Source organism: Carettochelys insculpta, chromosome 16, assembly GCF_033958435.1.
Source record: "Carettochelys insculpta isolate YL-2023 chromosome 16, ASM3395843v1, whole genome shotgun sequence".
Taxonomy (NCBI): domain Eukaryota; kingdom Metazoa; phylum Chordata; order Testudines; family Carettochelyidae; genus Carettochelys; species Carettochelys insculpta.
In genome coordinates this window covers 33,137,484-33,161,629 of record NC_134152.1, presented here as the reverse complement: position 1 = coordinate 33,161,629, position 24,146 = coordinate 33,137,484, and the positions used below count along the sequence as shown (strand labels likewise).

General features: G+C 67.9%; 2 protein-coding genes across 2 annotated transcripts in view; one reads left to right on the top strand and one right to left on the bottom strand.

The window, feature by feature from the left end:
- FLII (FLII actin remodeling protein) overlaps positions 1–9,298 on the top strand; it is a 32,306-nt gene extending 23,008 nt beyond the window's left edge. The window contains exons 17-30 of the mRNA XM_075010657.1: positions 394–477; positions 879–1,050; positions 1,146–1,250; positions 1,810–2,001; positions 2,250–2,438; positions 2,795–2,934; positions 3,885–4,134; positions 4,862–5,016; positions 5,122–5,182; positions 5,890–6,018; positions 6,723–6,829; positions 7,115–7,220; positions 7,526–7,591; positions 7,966–9,298. Of these exons, the coding sequence (XP_074866758.1) occupies positions 394–477; positions 879–1,050; positions 1,146–1,250; positions 1,810–2,001; positions 2,250–2,438; positions 2,795–2,934; positions 3,885–4,134; positions 4,862–5,016; positions 5,122–5,182; positions 5,890–6,018; positions 6,723–6,829; positions 7,115–7,220; positions 7,526–7,591; positions 7,966–8,100 (1,891 nt within the window). The 3' untranslated portion in view covers positions 8,101–9,298. The remainder of the gene's footprint in view (positions 1–393; positions 478–878; positions 1,051–1,145; positions 1,251–1,809; positions 2,002–2,249; positions 2,439–2,794; positions 2,935–3,884; positions 4,135–4,861; positions 5,017–5,121; positions 5,183–5,889; positions 6,019–6,722; positions 6,830–7,114; positions 7,221–7,525; positions 7,592–7,965) is intronic.
- A 2,469-nt stretch (positions 9,299–11,767) lies between these two features.
- Positions 11,768–24,146, bottom strand: part of LLGL1 (LLGL scribble cell polarity complex component 1) — a 66,867-nt gene continuing 54,488 nt past the window's right edge. Inside the window, exons 12-23 of the mRNA XM_075010614.1 lie at positions 23,142–23,295; positions 22,082–22,186; positions 21,170–21,462; positions 19,928–20,081; positions 19,460–19,613; positions 18,508–18,791; positions 17,657–17,921; positions 17,106–17,217; positions 16,764–16,840; positions 16,198–16,318; positions 15,353–15,432; positions 11,768–13,971 (exon numbers count right to left, since the gene is read on the bottom strand). Of these exons, the coding sequence (XP_074866715.1) occupies positions 15,354–15,432; positions 16,198–16,318; positions 16,764–16,840; positions 17,106–17,217; positions 17,657–17,921; positions 18,508–18,791; positions 19,460–19,613; positions 19,928–20,081; positions 21,170–21,462; positions 22,082–22,186; positions 23,142–23,295 (1,798 nt within the window). The 3' untranslated portion in view covers positions 11,768–13,971; position 15,353. The remainder of the gene's footprint in view (positions 13,972–15,352; positions 15,433–16,197; positions 16,319–16,763; positions 16,841–17,105; positions 17,218–17,656; positions 17,922–18,507; positions 18,792–19,459; positions 19,614–19,927; positions 20,082–21,169; positions 21,463–22,081; positions 22,187–23,141; positions 23,296–24,146) is intronic.

Genomic DNA, 24,146 nt, shown 5'->3' with positions numbered 1-24,146 from the left:
GAGGGGCAGCTCCCAGGCAGACAGCGCCAGGCAGCAGGAGGGGACGTCGGCCGAGGCTCTCGTCACCGCGCTGGGCTGGGACCCCGGATTTCGTCGCCATCCCGGCCTCGCACAGGCTCCCTGGGTGACGGTGGGGCTGCCCTGCCCTGCCCTGCCTCCTGTGGGCTCGGCGGGGGCGTCCTTGCTGGCGGGAGGGGATGGAGCCCATGGAAACAGAGCAGAGCCCCCTTGAACTGCACCCGCCTGGCCCTTGCTGCGTGAGTTGGCTGCCGGGAGCTCTGTCCCAGCCGCTGCCCTCAGCAGCTCGAGGGGAAGCGGGTGGCACGTCCGCCCTGTCTGAGCACTGCAGGCCCCACTGCCCCGCTCTTACCTCCGCCCCTCCTGGGCCTGCAGGTTCGTCTTCCTCCTGGACAACGGCCTGGAGATCTCCGTGTGGCGTGGGAGGCAGGCCACGCTGAGCAGCACCACCAAAGCCAGGTACGGCCGCCGGGGGGCATGGCAGGGCAGCCCCCTTCCTCCCCGCTCAGCCGCTGCCCCCGGCTCCAGCAGTGCCCGTGGGGAGCAGGGGGTTCGCTGCAGGCCAGCTGGCACGCGCCGGGCCGGCCGGAGCAACGCCGGCTCCAGAGCCCGCAGGGGTGTGTGAAAGGCCCCTCCTAGCCAGGCCTGGGGCCCTGCCCTCTCCTCTGCTGTCCTGGGCTGGGTTTAGGCTCCCCCCCAACCCTCGACGCCAGCTGCTCTGCCTCCTACTACGAGAGGCTGGGCCACCCCCCTGCCCGCTGGCATCTCGCCTCCTGCGCGTCCCTCCCAGCGCAGTGCAGACCTGCCGCGGTGCCCCCGGCTGTAACCGGCGTCTCGTCTCGTCTCCCCGGGGCGCGCAGGCTCTTCGCCGAGAAGATCAACAAGAACGAGCGGAAGGGGAAGGCGGAGATCGTGCTGCTCAGCCAGGGCCAGGAGCCGCCCGAGTTCTGGGAGGTGCTGGGGGGGCAGCCCGAGGAGATCAAGGCCAACGTCCCGGACGACTTCCAGCCCCCCAAGCCCAAGCTGTACAAGGTAGAGCCCCGCCCGGCCTGGCCTGCCCACCCCGGGCTCTGCCCCCTGGGACCCACTGGCCACCCCACTCATCCCCCCTGCTCTGCTCCGCTCAGGTTGGCCTGGGGCTGGGCTACCTGGAGCTGCCCCAGATCAACTACAAGCTCTCGGTGGAGCACCAGAAGCGGCCGGCGGTGGACCTGCTGCCAGAGATGCGCCTGGTAGGTGGAGGGGTCTGTGCCACCAGGCTGTGTGCGTGGAGGGAGGGTCTGGGGGACTCGCCAGCCTCCGGAGTAGCCAACAGCCAGGAGCTGGGGCCCTGCTTGAAACTGTCCTGTCACTGCAGCACTGGGTGGCACTGCCGAGGGGAGCGCCGGTCCCTGGGGCGGGGATGGAGTAGGGCCGAGCCCTGCGTCACCAATCCAGGGCTGGGGGTACCGGGACAGGGCCTGGGGGGAGCCCCCTGAGCAGCAGAGCCAGTCCCAGGCCAGGGCTGAGGCAGGAGAGGGGCCTAGGACTGGCCCAGCGAGAGCTGGGGACTGTCAGCAGAACACCCCCTGGTATGCAGGGGAGGGCGGTGGGAGAGCTGCTCCCCTCCGGCCGTGCAGCCTGGGCCCTGGGGGCTGGGTGGCTCCTGCCGGGGTGGGGGTGGGGGGTGTTATCTGCTGGGTGCTGGGCTGGCCCCCCGCTGAGCCCCCGGCCCTTGCTGGGGTGGGGTCTGCTCCCTGCAGGGGGTACCCCCCGCCCCGCTCAGCCCCTCCTCTCCCGGTCGCGCTGCAGCTGCAGAGCCTGCTGGACACCAAGGCCGTGTACATCCTGGACTGCTGGTCGGACGTCTTCATCTGGGTGGGCCGGAAATCCCCCCGCCTGGTGCGGGCCGCGGCCCTCAAGCTGGGCCAGGAGCTCTGCAGCATGCTGCACCGGCCCAAGCATGCCATGGTCATCCGCAACCTGGAGGGCACCGAGTGCCAGGTAGGGGCGCCGGGCTCGGCCTCGCCGGGAGCACGTGGGGTCACGCCCGGGCAGTGCTGCCTAGTGGCACCTCGGCACTGGGCCGCGTGCCCATCCCCTGGCTGGCTGCGGACGTCTCCGCCCCGGCTGGGCTGCCTGCTTTGCAGGGTCGGAGGCTGGCGCCTGCGGGGAGGGAGGGGGCACACACCCGGGCCAGGCTGATGCCCCCACCCGACCCCCGGGCCGGCGTCTCTCCCCCACCACGGCAGGTGTTCAAGTCCAAGTTCAAGAACTGGGACGACGTGCTGAAGGTGGACTACACCCGCAACGCGGAGAGCGTGCTGCAGGCCGAGGGGCTGGCCGGCAAGGTGAAGAAGGACGCCGAGAAGAAGGATCAGCTGAAGGCCGACCTGACGGCGCTGTTCCTGCCTCGTCAGCCCCCCATGGCACTGACGGAGGTGGGACGTTGGGTGGGGTCCCCTAGGGGAGTTGTCTGGGCCCTTCTGTCTGCCTGGCTGGGGTGGGCTGGGGCCGTCTCTGCCAACGCAGCTGCCCTAGGCTCCACCTTCCGAGCCCTGGCGCACCTACGTGTACTCCCAGCCGTGGGGCAGCCGGGCGGGAGGGGCAGGGAGCAGCCCTGGAGGCTGGGCTCTGGCAGGGGGTGTAGGGGGACGGCTGTCCGAGCCCCAGCCTGTTCTCTGGACCAGGACTGGCCCTGGGGCCCCCTCGGCCGCTGTGCAGAGCGCTAACCACTAGGCCAGCTGGCCACCTACAGCAGCGCCCTCCTGACAGTGCTGGGGCCTCTCTGACGCAGGCGGAGCAGCTGATGGAGGAGTGGAACGAGGACTTGGACGGCATGGAGGGCTTCGTCCTGGAGGGCAAGAAATTCGCTCGCCTGCCCGAGGAGGAGTTCGGGCACTTCCACACCCAGGACTGCTACGTCTTCCTGTGCAGGTAACCCCACGTGGGCAGCTCCCTGCCCCCCCGAACCTCCCCGACCCCCCGAACCTCCTCCCCGGGCAGCTCCCCTCCCCCCGAACCTCCCTGCCCCCCCTGAACCTCCTCCCTGGGCAGCTCCCTGCCCTCCCGAACCTCCCTGCCCCCCCGAACCTCCTCCCCGGGCAGCTCCCCTCCCCCCGAACCTCCCTGCCCCCCCTGAACCTCCTCCCTGGGCAGCTCCCTGCCCTCCCGAACCTCCCCGCCCCCCCGAACCTCCTCCCCGGGCAGCTCCCCTCCCCCTGAACCTCCCTGCCCCCCCGAACCTCCTCCCCGGGCAGCTCCCCGCCCCCTGAACCTCCCTGCCCCCACTGAACCTCCTTCCCGGGCAGCTCCCTGCCCCCCCGAACCTCACTGCCCCCCCGAACCTCCTCCCCGAGCAGCTCCCTGGCCCCCCGAACCTCCTCCCCGGGCAGCTCCCCTCCCCCTGAACCTCCCTGCCCCCCCGAACCTCCTCCCCGGGCAGCTCCCCGCCCCCTGAACCTCCCTGCCCCCACTGAACCTCCTTCCCGGGCAGCTCCCTGCCCCCCCGAACCTCACTGCCCCCCCGAACCTCCTTCCCGAGCAGCTCCCTGGCCCCCCCGACCCCCGGGCAGCTCCCTGCTTTCCCTGTCTCTCAGCTGTAAGAGCCCCTCTCCTGGGCTGGTCATTGCCCTTGTGGGCTGGGGGACCTCTGGGCCGGGGGAGCTGGGGCCAGGCTGAGGGAGTCCTGGGCCGGGGGTGGGAGGAGCTGGGGGCCGGGGAGGAGCTGGGTGAGTCCTGGGCTGGGGGGCCTCTGGGCCGGGGGAGCTGGGGGCCAGGCTGAGGGAGTCCTGGGCCGGGGGTGGGAGGAGCTGGGGGCCGGGGAGGAGCTGGGTGAGTCCTGGGCTGGGGGGCCGGGTGCCCCGCGTCACAGCCCCTGCCGGTAGGTACTGGGTGCCGGTGGAGTACGAGGAGGACGCAGAGAAGAAGAAGAAGAAGAAGGGGGGCGGCGGTGGCCCCGGCGCCGCGGAGGCCGAGGAGGAGGCGGAGGAGGAGGAGGAGGACAAGCAGCCGGAGGAAGACTTCCAGTGCGTGGTGTACTTCTGGCAGGGGCGGGAGGCCTCCAGCATGGGCTGGCTCACCTTCACCTTCAGCCTGCAGAAGAAGTTTGAGAGCCTCTTCCCCGGCAAGCTGGAGGTGAGCCCCGCGGCCCCCCCGACCCCACATCCCGCAGCTGAGATCTCAGCACCCCCCCGCAGGCCCCGACGGGCTCAGAGCCCCCCACCGCCTGCCCCAGGGCCGGGCCACCAGCTGGAGCAGGCCAAATCCCATGTCCCAAGGCCGGCTAGTGGGTCTGCTGTGGGGCACCCCCCTCCGCAGGAACGGGGGACGTGCTGTGACCCCTCCCTCTCCCCACTGTGGGGCACCCCAAGGCAGATGAGTGGGGATCCCCTGTGATCACCCCCACTGTGGGGCGCCCCACAGCCGGGGACGCTGCCCTGAGGTTTGTGTGACCCGCGAGCAGAGCTGGCCTCCAGGCTGGGCCGGTGACCTCTGGGCCGGGGTGTTGCTCTCCCAAGCTGGCAGGAGCTCCTGGGGGCTGGGGCTGATGCCGACCTGCCCTGGCTAACGATGGGGGATCCCGGCTGGTGACTCAGGCCCAGCCTCTGTAGGGCCCAATGAGGTGGCCTGTGGTCAGATGTGCTCCTGCCCTACCCTGCCCTGCAGGGGGCGACCTGCTCCTTATGTGGCTGCCCCCCAGAGGACAGCCGGGGCAGGGTCTCATTTGCATGGAGATTCCCAGGATGCTTTGCGAGCCACTCATTCTCCCGCACTCAGTGGGTCTGCACATCTCGGGGTCCCCTCTGTGAAACGTGCAAACTCCCCAGCTGCTGGACGCCTCTCCTACCCCCTTTGCCCCCAGGTCGTGCGCATGACCCAGCAGCAGGAGAACCCCAAGTTCCTGTCTCACTTCAAGAGGAAGTTCATTATCCACAAGGGCAAGAGGAAGTCCAAGGACAACCTCCTGCAGCCCAGCCTGTACCACGTCCGCACCAACGGCAGCGCCCTCTGCACCCGGTGAGAGCCAGCGCTCGGCGACACCTGCTCCTGGGAGGCGGCGGCGGAGTTGGCTGTGCTAGGATGGGTGGGGTTGAGACCTTTTCCTCGTCTCGTCCCTTGCAGGTGCATCCAGATCAACACCGACTCCAGCCTGCTGAACTCAGAGTTCTGCTTTATCTTGAAGGTGAGCATCCCTGGGGCTAGCGTGCCAGCCCTGGCGCCCCTCTGTGGGCCCCCTGGGCAGCCCAGGGGCCACCCGGAGCAAGGACAAGGCACCGGAATCTCTTGCTAGCAAAGGTCCCTCCCTTTCTGCAGCTGTGAGCCTGCTGCCCTCTCTTCCGGCACCACAGCACCTTTAGTGACCCTGGTTGTAACTGCAGCACCTCAGCAGGGTTCTCTGTGCTGCGGGGAACGTGAATTCTTGGTGTTACTGGGTGGGAAGCCACGTCCAACCTCTGCCCCCCTTCTGCCACTGGCGAGCCAGGCTGACAAGTTGGAGGTTCCCTGCAGCCACCCGTGTCTGGATCTTGCTCCAGCACATGCCACTGGTGGGCGTCCTTTTTGGGCTGCTCCCAGGAGACGCTGGCCAGCCGGGGCTGCCCACGCACCGGGGGCAAGGTGCGGCGAGAGACAAGAGGAACCAGGAGCAGAGGTGCAGGGTGGGGGGCTGGGTTAGGCCCCTGTGTAGACCGTTGGGCAGCAGCAGCTGGTCCCTGACAGCGAAGCCACCTTGGGAGCACTGAGCTGCGTTGCACGCTTGGCGTGGAGCCTCCCGGGGAAGGGCCACGCCCCCGTTGACGGGACCCCGTCGGCTTGTCTCCCCGTCTCCTACCTCGCTGGCCTGCCCGAGGGCTCTGCTCCCGCCGCCTGAGCCCCTCTCCGCTCCCCTAGGTGCCGTTCGAGAGCACCGATAACCAAGGCATCGTCTACACCTGGGTGGGCCGGGCGGCCGACCCCGAGGAGGCCAAGCTGGCGGAGGACATCATGAACCACATGTTTGATGACTCGTACAGCAAGCAGGTGAGGCAGCCCTGGGCAGCGCTTTTGGTACCTGCTCTGGAGCAGGGCCCTGCGCCAGCAGCCGCAGTGGTCTCCAGCGGGGCAGAGGCAGGCGCCATAACCTCCGTACATGGGGCTGCAGCCAGCGGGGTTACTCCAGGTCTGAGTCGGGCCCTGGCGGCTGAGCACTTTCCCAGTGCTGGCCAGATGCCCACATCCACCGTGAAGCCGGGCACCCGGTTCAGGCCGTATCGCCATGAAACCACCCCTCCCAACCACCTCCCGCTCTCCCCGTCAGAGCCAAGGGTGGCAGGTGGGACACCAGGACGCTTGGTCCTGGGCAGTAGTGGGGCCCTGGGCTGGCCAGCAGTGTTTCCTGGAAGTTGGGTGCGTGTGGTGCTCAGGGGAGACTCCGATGCCACCCAGCAGATGAGCGGTACGCCCCAGCTGGGTTTTGTGTGTCTGTGGGTGGTGCACATTGACACCTGCCTCTGCGCACTTAAAAAATTATTCTGCGCACGGATGGAAATGATTAGCGGGAAACTTGCTGGCCGGCCGTCCCCCTGGGGGTGCGTCCGTGGCAGGGGGAGCTGGGGAGAGCCTATTCCACTCCCTTTCTGCACTCCCAGAACCCAAGGGCAGGAAATGGCTCTGGCTGGGAGGGCTCTCGCGCCCCCCCCCCGATGCCTGCAGGCACCCCCGACCCCTCCCCTGCTCTCTGCCAGGTGATCAACGAAGGGGAGGAGCCGGAGAACTTCTTCTGGGTTGGCATCGGGGGCCAGAAGGCCTACGACGAGGACGCCGACTACATGAAGTACTCGCGGCTGTTCAGGTCTGTGGGGAGGGCGCACACCCACCCTGGTGGGAGAGGGCCCCAGCCTCTTCCCTGGGTGACGGCTCGTAGCGGCCCGGCCGTCAGCGCCAGGGCTCTCTCCTGCGCGGCGTGCTCCGTAAGCCAGCAGGGCAGCCTGCGGCCGGTCCGCCCCCGAGCTGCTGGGCATGCCCGGCTGAGACTGGACACGCTCATCGTTCCTGGGGGCCTGGCTGGAGTGCGGCAGCCCAGCAGGCTGGGCCAGCCCCTCCCCCTGCTCATGGCAGCCCGGCTGTCGCGCTGCAGGTGCTCCAACGAGAAGGGGTACTTCGCCGTGTCGGAGAAGTGCTCCGATTTCTGCCAGGACGACCTGGCGGACGACGACATCATGCTGCTGGACAACGGCCACGAGGTGAGCGCCTGGAGCCGGCGCCCCGCTGGGAGGGGGAGAGCTGGGGGGGGTGGGGGTTGTGGCCGGGGCTTGTCCTCACTAGCTGCCCTGTACCCGGCCACTGGGCCTGGGCACCCTGCTGGGGAAGCTAGGGCTGCAACTGGTCCCTCCCCAGGCTCATCCTGCTGGCCTGGTCCCTCCCCTCTCCAGCTGGTGGTAGCGGCCGCTTAGGGCCCCTGTGCTGTGGGCTGGCTGGAGGGCTGGCCCATGGCCCATCGGCTCACACCAGCACAGCCCTGAGCAGCAGTCTCTGCTCTTCCCGGCAGGTTTACATGTGGGTGGGAACCCAGACCAGCCAGGTGGAAATCAAACTGAGCTTGAAAGCTTGCCAGGTAAGTGCTGGTGCCTGCGGGGGGAGGAGTGGAAGCTGCTGTGGCTGGGGGGGTAGGGGAGAAGACACCGCTGCCCCCTAGGACGGGACTCTCCTGTCCTTGCACCCGACTCCTGGGAGCTGGCCCAGCAGCTTGGACCCTGTTCCTTGCCCTGTTCCTGGCACCGGCAGGGGCTGCGCCTCCACCGGGCCCCTGGGGCCAGTGACCAGCCCCTGTGCGGCAGCTGCAGGGCCAGTGCTTGGAGGTGCTGGAGCTGCGGCTGGGCTCACGGCTCCCCGGGCCCTCCTCCTGCAACAGGGATGGGGCCGGAGCAGGAGCAGGAGCAGGCCCAGCCGTGCGGCCCGTGCCTGAGGCAGCCCCTCCCCTACTTGCAGGTGTACATTCAGCACATGCGCTCGAAGGCAGCCGAGTCCCCCCGGAAGCTGCGCCTGGTGCGGAAAGGCAACGAGCCCCACCCCTTCACCCGCTGCTTCCATGCCTGGAGCAGCTTCCGCAAGCCGCCCGCCTGAGGCGCCGCCGCTCTGGGGCCCGGCCAGCGGCTGTGGGCCGGGCAGCGCCGCTGCCGTGGGGCCTGGACTGCAGCTGTGGGCCGGGCAGCCCCTGGCCACCCCAAAGGCTTTTGCCAAGGCAGGGGGCCTGGGAGAGCACCAGGGGTCTCCACGCGTGAGGTGCTTCGGCGGGGTGGACAGGACAAGAGCGGACCGGACGGGGCCCCTGCCCTCCATGCCTCAGCCCCACCCCTGCCCGCTGCTGCGCTGCTCTTGCTCCGGGGCTGGGCCCTAGCCACAGCCTCAGCCCTGAGCTGCCCGGAAAGAATCCCCCTGGAGCAGCCGGGCCCCACACTGCAGGGGGTGGGGGGGTTGTACTGTCCTTCCCCCAGAGCTGTGGGGCTGGAGGGAAGGGAGTGCTGCCTGCAGGGGTCAGGACCCAGCCCCAGGGCGGAGGAGGGGCTCAGGGCAGGCCCAGCTGGGCAGGGGCCAGGGCTGGCTGGGGGGGGTGAGGTTCTTTCTCCCCCTGCCAGGGCTCATGGGGTGATCCCAGCGGGTGAAGGGCAGGGGAGAAGGGCCAAGCCCACAGCTCATGGCCTGGCCCTGGGCGGTTGCTGCAGCTTTCTGCTGAAGAGGGGGTGGGGGGAGAGACCCGGGGCCGGCTCAGACAGCAGCACTAGGGAAAGCTGGGGGGTTGCCATCCCTAGGACCCCACTAAGGCCAGTCCCCACTCCCCTAGTTCTGCAGGGGGGGGCTGGGTTTTAAAATCCCCCCAGCAGCCGGGGTGGAGCTGCTCGTCCGTGGCACAAAGCCAGGCTCGTACGTGCTGCCAACTGCTTCCCAAGGGGCAGATTCTGTCTATTTCCCCTTCACACACCCTTGGGGGCAGCAAAGAGCAGAGCCTCCCCTCCCCACCTTGGGGGGGCAAAGAGCCCCTGACTGCTTGGGCCACCTGCAGGCCAATGCCCCAGGCCTGGGGGGTGGCTAGAAGCAGCTGGGGGCTTTTTTGCTGTTACACAGGGCCGTGCTGCAGCAGCACAGGGTCACACCCAGCAGCCCCAGGCTCCTTCCCCTGCCCAGCCTGCGGCCAGGGCTTGACTGACCCCCGCCCCCACCCCCCCCAACCACCGGGCCAGCTGCACCTTTTGCACTCAGCAACCCACGGCCAGGGCCTGTCCAGGCAGGCCTCGCAATAAAGATTGCACTTCACCCAACCTGACCCGAGCCAGCCCCATCTCTGTTGGGTGGGGGAAAACAGGACTAGGACCCCCGCTGGAGCTGGTGCAATGCGGAGGGGGGGGGGAGCTGCTGTACTGTGACCCCCTTTAAATGGGGGGGGGTGACCACTGACCACCCCCCCCAAAAGTTAGGGGGCCACCCCAGTGAGCAGGCAGAACCCCCTTACCCTCCTTGCAGTGGGCCCCCAACTGAGAAAGCAAATACGACCCACCCCAAGGCAGGGGGGCAGGGCTTGTGGGGGCGGGTCCCCTCTGGCTGCTGAAGTGAGTAGGTTCCAGAAGGTTGCGCCGGGGGGCGGGGGGGGGGGTGTAGCTGGGAGGAAGGGGGCAGGTGTCAGGGCTGGAGGCAGGAGCAGTACTAGGCTGGAGGGCATGGGGGGGGGGGGGCAGGTACTGCTCCCCAACACCACCCTCCACTGCTCTGATTGATTGGCATTCTCACCACTCAGCAGAGGGGGAGGAAAAGCCTCTCCAGGCCCCACTGTGCCCCCCCCCAGCTCCACATCCTGTCCTGCCCCTCCAGCAGAGCCATGAGCTGACTCTGCGCCGCGCGCTGCGCCCCCCCCCCCCCCCCCAAGGTGAGCTGGGGAGGGACGTCTGGAGGGCCAGACGTCCCCCCCACCCCACCGTTAAACCAGGGCCAGGGGCCCACATTGATTCTGCTTTTCCCATGCCGAGCTATGAGCAGCTGGGCGCCACCTGCGGCCAGCCTTGCGCATGCAAAAACCAAGCAGGTTTTGGTGGGGGGGGGGGGGGGGGGGGGGGGGCCGGGGAAGAGGCCCAAGACTGAGGGCTTGGGGCACAGGCTGCCCCCGGCTTTAGCCGGGGGGGGGGGGGGGGGTGGGGGGGGGGGGAGAGAGGCCTTCCAGCAGCTCCTGCCCAGCCCCCTTACAGCCTTTGCCATGGGGCTGCCCCCCCCCCCCCCCCCCGGCAGCATAGCAGGGACTTACCTTGAGGCTTCTAGAAACCCAGCTGTGGCTAAGTGACTGGTTGCGGGGGGGGGGGGGGGGGGGTTGTTGCCCATGCAGCAGGTCAGACATTGGCCCCCCTAGGCTCACAGCCCTTCAGGCAGGGCTGGGGCGCCCATGGGGCAGCCCCCTACATGGGCTGTTGGCTGCCCCCGGGCAGCACTGCTGGATTCCAGCCTGGCAGCTGTTCTCCCAGCCTAGCTGGAGCGAGATGTGTGCAATTTACACCGGGCCGTCAACCCACAGGCCGGCTCCCACCTGGGCTATCCACCGCGCCATTACAATAACCCCCATCCCTGGGGGCGGGGGGGGGCCTGGTTGTGCTAATCCTGGGGCGTAGGCAGCCCCAGCCCAGCCCTCGCAGCTTTCCCAAAGGCAGGGGAGTACAGGGCAGCGTGCGCCAGGGCAGAAACTGGCTGGTTCAATGGCACGGGCAGTCCCAAGCTGCCAGCCCACAGGGGACATGTGGCTTCGGCCCACGGCAGCAGACGGGGGGGGGGGGGTGGGTTGGGGGGAACCAGGGACCAAACCAAGCAGGAAAGGGCCTGGCGGTGCTTCGGGCTGGACTCAGCAGCTGCAGGGTCCTGCCTCCCTCCCGGCCAACAGAGGTGGGCCGAGCCAGCCACTCGCAGGGGTGTCGTTACACCCACCCCAGGACCTGCCCCCCCCACGGACGGTGGGGCTCCCACTCTCCAGGGCTGGAGCAGCTGCCCTGGCTCACACCAGCCCCTGGCTTTCCCGCCAGCCTTTGGCCAGTGGTGGCTTGAGCCAGCGGCTCAGCTTCCTGGCAGGGCGGCCCTGAGGGCACAGCCGAATGCGCAGCTGAGGTTTTCCTTCCAGAGGAACAGCACCGAAGGCTGCACAGGCCTGGAGTGGGCCCCACTCAGCCCCAGCCAGAAAGGGCTGAGCCATCAGGCACCAGCAGAGCTCTGCCCTGGCCCCAGGAGCTGCGCCCTGCTCGCAGCTCTGGTTTTGCCAAGCCCTGGGCCCAGGAAGGGGGCCCCAGCTGCCTGCCCCCCACACTCACAAGCAGCTGGGTTCCCTGCCAGCACGGCAAGGAGGGGCTGAGCCGATGCCCCCCCCCCCGGCACAAGCCCCACCCCGGTTAGCAATGGCACAAGGTGACCCGGGGCCAAGGCCCAGGGCTGGTGGGCACGGGGGGCGGGAGAGGAGGCAGCTGCCTGCTGGAGGGGCTGGGGCCTTGCATGGGACAAGCAGCGGCCAAGGGGGCGCTCACAGGGGAGATGCTGTCTAAATGCTGTCTAAGGACAGAGCCGGCTGCCTCCTGCCCAGCCCTCCAGCCCCCTTCCCCTCAGTGCTCTCCACACAGGGGCTGGCTGCCGGGCTGTGGCCCAGGAAGGGGGGCAGATCCCAGCCCCTCACGGCTAGAGGGCAGCACCCTCAACCCAGCATTTCCACTGCATGCGCCCCCCTAACCCCCCGCTCTGCTTGTGGGAGCGAGGCAGCGAAACCAGCCCCAGCTACGAGATATTAAATGCTTTATTTTCAATATTAAAAACCAGGATTTACTAACGAGACAATGCTAAATTCCTCTTACCAAAAAGACAGGGTGGGAGGTTCTACTGGGCACACTAGACCCCCGGGGGGCTGGGTTAGACTGCAGGGGAGCCCCCGGCACCTCCATTTCTCCACACAGCAGCCTGCCCACCCCCCGCTCTAGTACCGAAACAGCCGTGCAAGAGGTGCTGGCAGCACAGGGCGGGCGGGCGTAGAAAAACACTGCTGGGGCGAGGGGGAGACACTTGTGCAGTTCAGGGTCTCCCCTGCCTGGCTCAGCCCGTTGCTTCGAAGCCTCCCCGTGTGGAGTGCTAATGGAACCCCCCGGGATGTGGTCCAAGCAACGGCCTTCGCTCTGGGGGCACCAGCAGGCAGGGAGAGTGGGGGTGACCTTGGCAAGCAGGTGCCGTGCCACGCTGGGCGAGGGGAGGGGACCTTGGCTCATGCTGATGACCTGTAAGGCGCGGGGGAAGGCTGCAGGGGGATGTCCCCCGAGCCCAGGTATCCCCCTCCCGGCCCCAGGGAGTCAGGCCAGCAGCCCCAGTGGCACTTTGCAAAGAGGGAGCCTGGAGCAGGCACTGATGGGGTACGGCCTTCGCTCGCCCCCGGCCCAGCCCCCGCGCAGGGAAGCAATGCCTGCCCAGGGAGCGAGTGCACCCCCGCAGAGAGCGAGCTCGGGGGGGGCTGAAGTGTGGGACAACGGAGAGGAACAGAAGCCGACCGACCTGCGAGACACCTTCCAGTCCAGTTTGAGACAGGAATCCCCAGCGGCCACCGGGCTGCACCTTGATGTTAAGCCACTAATACTGCTGAAAACGGCCCGGCCACTCCAGCAAAGCACCCCCTGTCCCCCCCCACAGCCACGGCCCACCCCAGCGAGAGCTCGAGCAGCGCCGAAGGAAAACAGGTGGAACCGGGGGCTGGGCGCTGTGAAAAGCTGGCTGCGCAGTGAGCCAGGCCAGAGGGTGCTTAGCCCTGCAGTAGCCAGGGTGGCTGTGCCTGGGCCTGACTGCAAAGCCTGGTGGAAAGCAGAAGGGAAGCGTCTCCAGCAAGCTGCAAACCGAGCACGTGGGCACAGCCAGGGCTGGTGTCATACGGACACCTCCGGAAGCAGGACCTCAGCCCCAGGAACCAGCTGTGACCCGTGAGACCAAGAGACACCTGCTCAGCACCTGGGTGGGTGGGGTGGTCTCCAGGCCCTTGTGCTGGCATCACTTAGGCACCACCCTCGGCTCAGCCACACCTGGCTCATCCAGGCCCGGCCGGGTCCCACTGGGGCGAGCCACACCTGGCTCTGCCCTGGCCTCCATGGGGATGGGGAGGCGCCAGCTTGAGGCGGCTGTGCAGACGGAAGATGAAGGCTCCTCAAGGCCCAGAGCAGCACAGCATCGCCCTCGCGCGCCCCACGAGGAGGGACTGGGGCTGGGAAGGATGGGCCAGGCAGGCGCACTGGAGCCGTGTTACTGCCGGGCACAGACACGCGCCCTGCCCGCCAGGGCCTCCTGGCTAGCCTCAGCCTCCTGTCCCTCTGCAGCCAGTGCCCGGGGGGGCGGGGGACACCGTGCTCCCCAGAGCTGGACCCTGAGGCAGGACAAAGGGCAAGCAGGGATCACTCCCCAGGCCGCGGCAGGATGAATCTGGTGGCCAAGGAGCGTTAAGGCAAATCTAGCCCGGCCCTCCCAGGCTCACCCTGGGCACAGGCCAGCGGGGTCGTGACTAGCAGACAGCTGCTGGGGGGAGGAGTAAACATGTAAACGCCCCCCAGGCTGAGCCAGGTCCCGCTCTCCCCTCGGCCCCCGTGGCAGAGTCAGTCCAGGAGCTCAGCAGGAAACCCCCAACCCAGAGACGAATGGTGCAAACCCCTCCCCCGGCCCCTCCGTCCGTGCGATGCCGCGTCCCAGCACCCGGGGCCCTGGACACAGCTCCGGGCCAGGCCCCCCCGGGCAGGGCTGTAGTGTTGTTTCGGCCGAGGGCAGCTCGGCAGCGAAAGAACCCGCGGGCCAGAGCAGGGCGGGGGCGGCGTCACGCTCCAGCTTCCCAGCTGGGTGTTAGAGAGGAGGCGAGGCTACGTTACGCTGAGGGTCGCGGGAGAAGCGGAGCCGACACCCTGGCTCAGTCAAGTCTTGTGATCCACGGAATCCATGCGCAGAGACGGGCCGGGGCGGTCCCTGCGGAGAGCGCATGCAAACCAGTCACCCTGGGCGTCCCCCAGCCCGGCTACTCCGGGGCAGTCCGGCCAGGGACTGGGGGACACAGCTCGCAGGCGGTCACACCCCGCAGCCGTTTCTGATTGAGGGGATCCGGGAGTCTGTGGCACCGGGGGATGCGGAGAGGGAGGTTCAGAGAGCCGCTGCACTGCGCACAGCTGCTCGGCAGGGGTTATGTGAAACAACATAAAGATCACTCCGGCAGGGTCATTAGCCCCATACTGCCGGCCACTAATGGAGATTCTCCCACCCCGAGCAGCAGCTGTGTAACCCTCCCAGCCTTGCTCTGCGCTCCCTCTCCCTCTGGGCATGGCTGACAGAGCAGGACTTTTAACTCAGGCTGAAGGGACACCCCCCCCAGGGATACAGCCCAGAGGTTCTCCCAGGACAAGGAACAAAGGGCCGTGCGGCTCCCAGGCGTGCGCGAGGCTCTCCAGCTGAGCCCGGCTGTGCAGGCGTCCCCAGAGCCAGCCCCGAGCCCCCCCCGCGCCCCACAGGAGCACGTGCCGCCCGTTGTTAAACCGAGAAGAGCCCCTCGGGCGCAGCCATTAAACTAACCTGCTAAACGCTCCCCCGGCTGCTTTTATGAGAGGAGGAAATGGTGCGACAGCTGTGGGGGCTCCCCAAAGGGCCATTCCCGCCCTCAGTGCAGCGTTTCCGAGACAAGCTTCCAGGGAGGGCAGCAGAGGTCCCTCAGGAGCAGGGCTATGGCCATTGACATCTCAGCTGCAGTTGGGGACGTGCATCGTCCCCATTTAACTAGGGGGGAAAAGGGGCTGGGGCCCACAGGCCGAACCCGGCTAAGGACAGGACCCAGGAGACCTGTTCCAAGCCCCACGTGCTGACCATGCGCCTGCAGCTGGCCTGAGGGGTTAAATATCAGCCTGCAGGATCATCTGGGGCTGTGGTGTCCCCAGAGCAGCTGGCCGGGCCCCCAGAATGCCGAGCGTCTGCAGGTGCCTGGCCGTAGGGGGTAGCTCCCGCCTCACCCCCCAGAGCAGCCATTCCCCGGTCTTCTCGGCCCTCACGCACGGCTGGTCCAGAGCAACAGTCCCTCTAATTTCTTCCGTCATGTGCGGAAGGAATTTTGTTACATGCACGGAGGTCTGCGCGGATGTCCACCACGAATAGGAGCACACACTGCCTGAGCCGGCGCTCAGCTGGCAGGGAGCACTGCTCCTCATTGCTGTTCAGCTCCAGGCTGACTTAAGGGGCAGCTGGAGAAAGTTACCGGGAAGCAACGAGAGGCAATTAAGGGTGTGTGTCAGTATTCCCAGAAGCTGCGTGTTTGGGCAGCTGCCCAGGCACGACTCAGGGCCTCCCCGCCCACCTCGCCACCCACCTCATTTAATCAGGATCCCCGGAGATCGGGCCTCCTCCTCGCTCACGTTCCTCAGGTTCCTCTCTGCTTCCTCCGAGGAGCTGGAAGACAGATGCTGCCACTGAGCCAGACCGGCCCCAGCTGGGCTGGAGACGCCCTCCTGCAGCCCCAGCCAGGCCAAGCTAGGAGCTCCCGGGCGTGGGAACCCACCCAACCTCCTGGGCACTACAGGGCAAACCAATCCATCGTGGCGCCTACTTGGCCAGGGATGCTGGTCCTGTCTCCCACCTCGCTGCCCACCGGAGCAGGACGACAGGCCCGGGCCAAGACTGGACGCAGGACAGCTCAAGCAGCTGCCTACGAATGGAGACAGCAGAGCCTGGGGACCAAGTCCAGCCCCTAGGGAAGCTGCCTGTGCTACAGACCCGTCCCCTGTGCCCACCGCTGCAGCTGACGGCCACTCGGCAGGAGCGCTGGGCTGTGCGGAGACAGCAAGCCACGGAGCTTGTGAGCGGGCCCACGGCTGGCCACGCTGGTGGGCCGGGGCCGATTCTGGGCCACCATGCCGAGTGCAGGACGATCGCTGGTTCCCCCCGGCCCCTCGCAGGGCAGCTCTGGGCCTGCACACGCACCCCCCCAGCCCCCGGCGCACAGACGGCATCGCACCGGATTCCAGCCACAAACCGCTCGAGCATGCTCGGCTCCCACAGCGGGGCTGTGCGCTGGGAGCGCAGCCAAAGCCCCTGGGGCTTGGGGAAGGGGAACCTGTGTCTTGTACACCCCGACGTGCTGGCTGTGCCCGAGCGCGACGGGCAGGGCCCTCTCCCACTGGCTGCGCCAGCGACTCCCCACACCCCCGAACTCACGCCAGGAAATCTCGCACTTCCTCCGCCGTGATGTCCCCGGTGGTGTCCAGGGGGCTCTCGGGGCTGCTGTGTGAGTCGAAGGGCGTTGGGGAGAAGGCAGCCTGGGGGTCCTCCGGCGTCCCTGGGGGAGAACGCAGCGTGGGGTTTGGCAGCGCCAGCCCTGCCGGGGGCGGGGCGGCCGCACCCCAAGGAGCTCACAGCTCCCCCAAGCGACTGTGCCCCCGCCCTCGGAACCAGCATCAATGCGCCAGCGACCACTGGGCCAATACTGTGGCAGGACGAGTTCCACCTGCCCCTGCCCCCGCCCCCCGGGCACAGCTGGCAAAGCGCATGCAGCCAGTCCTCAAGTCTCTGCCTAGGAAGCGGGTGGGCTGCTGGGCATCCCCACAGACCGTAGCGGAATCCCAGCCCCTGCCCCACCCCCGTGCCTCAGTTTCCCCATCTGTACCACCAGGCTGCGGCGGTGGCTCAGCTGGCTGCGAGGCACAGCTCCTTTGGCACCCGCCGCACAGCGAGCCCCTGGGCAGAACGGCTAATGCAGTTCAGAGCCAGGGCCGTTTCCTTACGGCCGTTCGCCTCCGAGCTCTGCAGCATGGGCGTGCCATTGGCCTGGCTCAGCTTCGGCATCCCGGTCGGCAGGGGGCTGCAGAACAGGAAGAGGGGAGTCACTGCCTGCGCAGAGCAGAGGGTGGCCACGCAGGGACGGCATCGTGGGACCCACAGGCACCTGCACCTTCCCCATCACGGCCCGGGCCGAGGGGAGCGAGGGCGGGTACCCTGCTCCAGAGGCAGGCTGGTTGGTCAGGGACACGTCACCGGCAGCTCGCGCACTCCCGTCCCAGCACTCGCCAGCAGGGAGGCCCTAGGGCAGAAGGCACCAGTGTGCTGGTCCCTGCAGGCCGGCCTACCTGGGAGAGGTGCCGCGAAGCCGGAGGAGCTCCAGCGAGCACAGCGGCTCGGTGATGTTGCGGGCGCTCAGGGAGAATCGCTCGAACTCAGAGGGCGAGATCAGGTAGAAGCCTGGGGAGAGGGAGCCCAGAGGCAGGAGACTCAGACTAGTCAGGGCGGCTTAGGCTCAGCTGCAGCAGGATCAGGGGGATCAGGGCACTGCTGCAAAGACGGGGAGCCCCAGCCCTCTACGGGGCGAGACAGGCACCAAGAGGGCAGTACCCTCGGATTTCTTCCAGCTGTGTGGAATAAATTTTATTGTGTGCACGGAGCCAGGTGCACCACCAGGAGAAACACAGGCTGCTGGCTGCTGGCGCTCCGCTAATCAGCTGGGCAGCTCCTGAGTCTTTCCTGGGTGGCCGCCCAAACACTCAGCTCACAGGCAACACAGAGGGCAGCTCCCGGGTCCCTGCCCACTAGGCAGCACTGCCTCCCACGCCACGGCAGCCTGGCGCCAAGCGATGAGCACCGAAGGGCCCCAAGTCCAGCCGCCCCAGCTCAGTGCACTCACCTTGGCCGTGCTTGGTGAAGACGCAGGAGGCGATGCCGCTGATGTCCTCCTTGCGGATGCAGTTATAGTGCACCTGGGGCCGCAGGCCGGGCATGGTGAAGACGTGGATGTCCCCCAGGTTGGTGAGGCAGGCCAGGCAGTTCTCGGTGTAGTCCTCGCACGCCACGCTGGTGAAGCTCACCAGGGCCACCTTCCGCACCCGGCAGCCCTCGTGTGCCGTCAGCTTGAACTTGGTCTTGGCGCTGATTTTCGGCAGCGTGAACACCTGGGGCGGGGGGAGAGCAGGAGGCCTAGAGAGCAGCCTGGGGCTGCCCCCGACCTCCCTTTGCTCTGGGGCGCAGGTCTCACTGGCCACCAGCTCCACGAGCGCTCTAGCTGCAGGCCAGCCAAGTTAGAACAGCACGGCTCAGGGCCACTCCCGTTCGCCAGTCACCAGCAGCGGGGCAGACCCACGCCACCACATCCACGCCCTTGGCTGCCTTGCAGGGCTTGCTCTCCCTGGGGGACGCCGCCGGCCCGCTGGGCTGGGAGCACATTCGGGGAACCAGGGCCAGCCCCCAGGGCAGGGATCTGGGCATAGGGTAAAGGGCACTGACCAGCTGGGCCCAGTGCCAATGCCCGGAACCCAAGCCAGGGCATTGCAGCTTTGAGAAATTCCCAGCAGAGCCCCCGGCTCCCCACCCACCTTCGCACTGGTCAGAAACACAGCGTGGCTCCCCCACGCCAGGGCTGGCCGTGCCCTCACGGCCCTGGGAGAGAAGCCAGCAGGTCAGGGCAGGAGCTGCTCCGGTAACAGCAGTGGGTCGCACCTTTCGCGCCCGGCACGCGGCCGTCCGCCCCGCCGCTCTCACCTTCAACTGCTCCTCGGAGGCAATCAGCACCGAGTGGCTGCCCTGCATGTCGGGGGCCTTGGCCAGGTCCCGGGACACCTCGTAGGGCTCCGGGAGAGGGTTCCCCCGCCCGTCCAGCACTGCGACAGACACCACCGGTGCCCGGTGCATCAGCTGGATCTCTTTGCCCAGCACCGCCTCCACCGAGCGCTCCGAGAACTTCTCCTGGGATGGCACCTCCAGGGCGTAGGCGAAGACGGAGCCCGAGTTGGTCCCGGCCCACATGGTGGGCCCGTGGTGGGCGGCTGAGTGGCCAGGGAAAGCGGCGGCGTTAGAGGGATTGCAGAGACGGCCGGGGGGGCCCAGGGCGTGGGAGCAGCAGTCCACCCCGCAGGCTGGGCCTAGCTTCCGGTTCTGGCCACTGGGGCTGGGTGTACGGAGTCACAACAGCTTTTGGGTCCGTGCAAGGCCACGCAGACTGTGGGACCTGTGCAACCTGCCCCTCCCCAGTCCCCCAGCAGCCCTGCGTATTAGCACAACAGCAGAGGCACTCCAGGGCCACCTGTGCTTCCTGAGCTTGGATCTAGGGCGCTGGGTAGTCAGTGAGTCAAGGGCGAACCTGCCCAGGGCACTGCCAGCCAGGGTCCCCCTGACGCTAGCAAGGCTTCAAGAGGAGACCTCGCTCTGGAGCGCCCTCCGCAGCGCTACTAGAGTGCACAGCAAGGAGCCACGTTAACCTCCAGGCACCAGCACACAAGGCGAGTGCTGGACAAGCTCAGGAAGAACCCCGCCCTGCATGCTCAGCACAGTGCGGCTCCAGCGGGGGCCGAGGGGCGTTGCAGGCCTGCTTCTCGAGCCTGGCACGGACAAGGAGCCTGGCCAGGGGAGCAGTAGGCCCAGCCCCGTGCCAACAAGCCACCTGGGATCCCCTCCCTGGCCGCACTCCCCTCGCAGAGCGGCAGCCAGGCCTTACCGTCTCGGAGGAAGGTATCGGCGAAGTACAGGCAGCGCACCACCCCCGAGAGCGAGTCGTCAGCCGAGCGGGGCTCAATCCGCCTCTGCACGGGGGTCATCTCCATCTCAGGGGGGCCTGCCTGCTCGGCCAGCTGGGCGTTGGCTTCCTGCAGCTGGGGGAGGACATATCAGTCACACCAACAGCCTGGATTCCAGGTGTTAGCTTCTGCCCTCAGCCAGCTAAGGAGCAGCCCCACAGAACAGCCCCCCTGGAGCCCCTGAGAGAGACCAGGTTCCCTGCCAGGTGTTCGGAGGGGGAAGAGGGTGCTAAGCATGGGGAGAGGTGCAATCAGAGCAACAGTCAGAACATTCAGTTCTCCTCTGCCACTGACTTCCCATGAGACCTTGGGCTGGTCACTTAGCTGCTCTGGGCCCCAGCTCCCCATAACCTGGAAGATGTGCCCCCCAGGTCCTGCCCTGTAGTTACCTTGCTGGAGGGGCTGTTGGCCCCGATGCGCTTCTTGCCAGAGACGCGGCTCTTGCGGATCCTGCGGAAGGACTGGCGCAGAGACTTCTTCAGAGACTTCACACGGGAGAGGGGCCCCTCCATGGCCAGCGAGTCGTTGGGGTGGAGCGTGCACCTGCAGCAGCAGAGACAGCTGCTCAGCACCTGGGGGCGGGGGCGGGGGCGGGGCCAGGGACACGCAAGGATTCGCCACGTTCAGGGGAAGACTCGTCCTCTGCCTGGCTCCTCGGTCCCACGGACCCCTGGAAACGGGGGGTTGCCAGGACCCCTCTCTCCTCTGCTCCCCGCCACTGCTTACGCACCAAGGCCGCCTCAGCTGTAAGCCCCCCGACAGGCTGTGCCTGCCAGCAACTGTCCCAGCAAGCGACCGAGAAGTCTGGCTAGCAGGGTCCACCCAGGGCCCAGCAGGGGCTCTCCGCAAGCTCGCACGGCCAGGAACCACCAGTGCTCCCCAGTCAGCACCTGCTGCCCCCAGTCACGGAGCTGCTCCATGGAGAGCCCCTTGTCGGGCCACGCTCCCCAGCCGGGTCCCCTGCCCCATGCGGCGTTCTGCCTCACCCACCCCAGTTCCCAAGGCAGGGCCAGAGCAGCAGCTGCCAGGCCGGGGAGCTGAACAGCACGCGGACCCCTCTGCGCAGCCACCCACACCCCCAGCGGGCCCAGGTTGGATTCCTCCCCCCGCTGGCTGGACCGTCCAGGCCTCGGCAGCACAGTACCAGGGCTGGGAGATCCCTCAGCTGCAGCCTCTGCTGGGCCCAGCACCAAACGCCCCCCCCATGGGCAGACGCAGATACCGCTCGCTCCCCACCCCGCCCAGCTCCGAAGGCAGGAACAGCACAGGGACAGGTGAACAGCAGCGCCTGGACAGGCCGCTGGCGAGCTGCCGCACCTGTTTCTCGGAGAATGGACTCCTCCCAGCCAGCTCCATGGGGAAGGATGGACTCGGGTCACTGTCTGCCCCCCGCCAGCTCAGAGCACCTCCACTTCACCCAGCACAGCTGCAGAGGGGCGGCGATGCACTGCCCAAGGAGAATCCTGGGCCCTGCTCCTCCCGGACAGGACAGGACGGGACGGGGCTCCCTCCTCGAGTGCAGGGGAGCCCAACGCCCCTAGGGCCGGCCCTGCCCGGGGCAGGAGCAACAGCAGCATTTCCCGCGCTCGGCTCTATCCCCGCACCGAGCGGCAGCTGGAGCTGGCCCCTACCTGGCCAGCACCGGGCTGCGGCGGTAATAGTCGAAGAGCCCGAAGCCGTGGCTGGTGCCAAAGGCCACCAGGTTCCACTCGGAGTGCAGCGTGACGGCGGTGACGGTGGCCGGGGGCATGCACTGCACCAGCACGCTGGGCTGGAAGCCAGGGCCGAAGGCCATGGAGCCGTTCTTGGGGGTGAGCCGGTCGTGGCCCTTCCAGGTGAAGCCCTCGCGGTCCTGCAGCAGGTCCACCGTGGCCATGCTGACGGCGTGTTCCGACGCCTCGTCGCTCAGCTCCAGGACCAGCACCTGGCGAGAGGCGGGCGGGGCGGGAGGCACTGAGGTCCTGGGCCCCCACTGCAGGTGGGTGCTGCAGGCAGCTCTGGGGGGAGAGGGCCCAGGCTCCCCCCAGCACCTCTCAGCCCGGCACTGCAGCACCCGCCATTACCCCTGGCGGGATCCCTCCTCCCAGCCGGGCCTGCCAAAGCCGGGGGCTGCAATGGGACAGCGGGGCTGGGGGAACCTCTCCAAGGAAGCAGCTGGCCCATGCCCGCTGGGGCACCATGCAGCAGCCTGGTCCTCAGCTGGTCACTGACAGGGGGATTTCGCCCTACTCCGGCTGCAGCCCCAGAAGCAGGAGACAAGCACAAGCTGCACAGCTGATTAGCAACTTACCAAGCATCCCCAGCCAGGTCAAACCCACTGCAGGACCCCTGCCCTGGGACAGAGCCCAGCAGCCGGGGGAGCTGCCTTTCCCCACACAGGCAGCTCTCTGGCGCCCGGGAGAATCCTACAGCCAAGGGAGGCCGGGTCCGAGAACCACCCCCCCCCCCCCGCCCCACCGAACACCAGGGCTCCACTAGCAAAACCCGGGAAGGGAGCCGTGCTGGCCAGCCAGCCTCGCCCCCAGCCCACACGGCAGCTCTACCTGCCCGGCCGTCCCAGCCACCACCATCCGGGCCGTGTATTTACACAGCGCGATCTTCTGGATGCCCAGCCGGGGGTCGTCACTGTACGGGTCAAAGCAGCCAACCTGGCGACGGAGACAGGGAACGGGGGGGTCAGGGCACGGAAAGCCATCGCCTGACTCCATCCAGCACAGGCCCCGTTGCGCTCCCGTCGGTGGGCTTGGATCCCAGCTTAACCCCCAGCCAGCAGCAGCGCTTGCTGGGGCCTGAACTCTAACACAGGGCTGCGTTACTCGATAGCTCCCTTCCGTCTGCATCGGAGCCAGGCCTGGGCGGACGCGCTCAAGGGGACAGGTTCCGAGCAGAGGCTGACCAGCGATTCTAGCCCTTCATTCAGCCCCGGGGAGTCGGACACGGCATGGCCGCAGGACGCAGCAGGGGCACGGATGTGGACACGCCCAGCACCTCCAGCCTGTCATCAGTCAGCTGCAGGACAGGGTGCACCTGCTCCCAGCAAGCCGGGCACAAGCAGCTGTCCCAGCTTCGCAGCTCCGGGTGCCACATGCCCATGGCGCGGGGCCAGCTCAGCCAACAGTGGCCAAGAACGAGAGGGGGCTGCCCATTGCCGCCCTGGACAGCCGCACGGAGCTGCCTGCATCAGGTCTGAGGTGGCAGGGGGAAGACTCGCCCTTTTGTCCCCGGCAGCGTCTTCGTGCCGGTGGGGAAAGGTCCTGGGAGCCGCACGCTGCATTCCCACAGTGGGGATGGGAGGCACCGAGCAGGCGCCCCAGACAAGAGCCCGGGGTGCTCCCCGTGTAAGAGAGCAGCTCATGCCCCATCCCCTGGCCTCTCTCCAGAGGCAGCGAAGGGTCACCGGGCGGGCGGAGGGGGGTCCTGTGGTGGCTGATGGGGCACGTGAGCCTCTCTGGGCACCCATCAGAGGGCAGCAGGTCTCCACCCTGCCAGGAGAGCCGATCCCAGCCCCAGGCCTCCCGGGAACCCCTCTCCAGCTGGGCCGAGGCTGCGGGATGCTGGGCCCGGGCCCCACACGGAGGTCCGAGGAGGGGCAGAGGGCGGTACCTTGCGGAAAGGGGGCCACTCCTCCTCGCTGGCCTGGTTGAGGCTGTCGTTGTGCTCGCAGTCGGTCTGGAAGATGCCGGCCGTGCCCAGTTTGTACAGCGGCCGCAGGGACACCCCCGAGGCATCCCAGAAACGGACCGTGCCATCCTCGTGCCTGGGGAGAGGAGAGAAGTGCCACTCGGGGCAGAGACGCTGGGAAAGCTGCTCGTCTGGCCCTTGCCTGGGGCCCTGACAGCGGGGCTCAGTCCTGACTCCCCCACACGAGCCGCTGAGCTGCCCACAACGCCCTGGCCTGCCAGCCTCTGCACGCAGCCCCCTCGGGACCAGCTGGAGCAGGCACAAGTGTCTCCCGCCGTGGGCGGACGGCCAGGCTAGCTCCAGTGACCCCACAAAGGGGCTGAGCAACCCCTCAGCCAGACCCTTAGGGAGCAGCACAGCCAGCCGCGTCTGCGCCCAGGGAGCCGGCTGGGACAGGGAGCCAGGTGCAGCACAGACCTCCCTGGGACCAAACCGAGCGCAAAGCCTCAACTCCCGGCACGCTGGGCCCCGGCTCCCGGACCAGGCGATCAGTCACTGGAGGGGGGGCCTCAGCCAGGAGGCTGGAGCAGCAGTGGGGTTTGGGGAGGGGGCGCTGCAGGGCCTGCCCCAGCAGCACCTCGTCAGCACCCAACGGGCCCAGGAGTTGTGTGAGAAGCAGCCGCTTAGCAACAAAAAAAACGAGGTTCCCCTCCAGCTAGCAGGGCCGGGAGCCACCTGGCCATCGCTTCAGGAGGGGCGAAACCAGCCAGCCGCAGAACAAACGCAGGTCACTAGGCCCACGTAAGGGAGGGGGCGTCCTACGGCCGTGGGGGGGGGCCACTGCTCCAGGACAAAGCCCACAGCCCCCTCCCACGCGGGACGCTGGGCTGAGGAGCGGCTGCCCACCCTACAGCGTCCAGCTGCCCCTCGTGGCCCTCCCAGTGAGGGGGGCCAGCTCCCCAAGGCAGGCGCCAGGTGGGGGAGCAG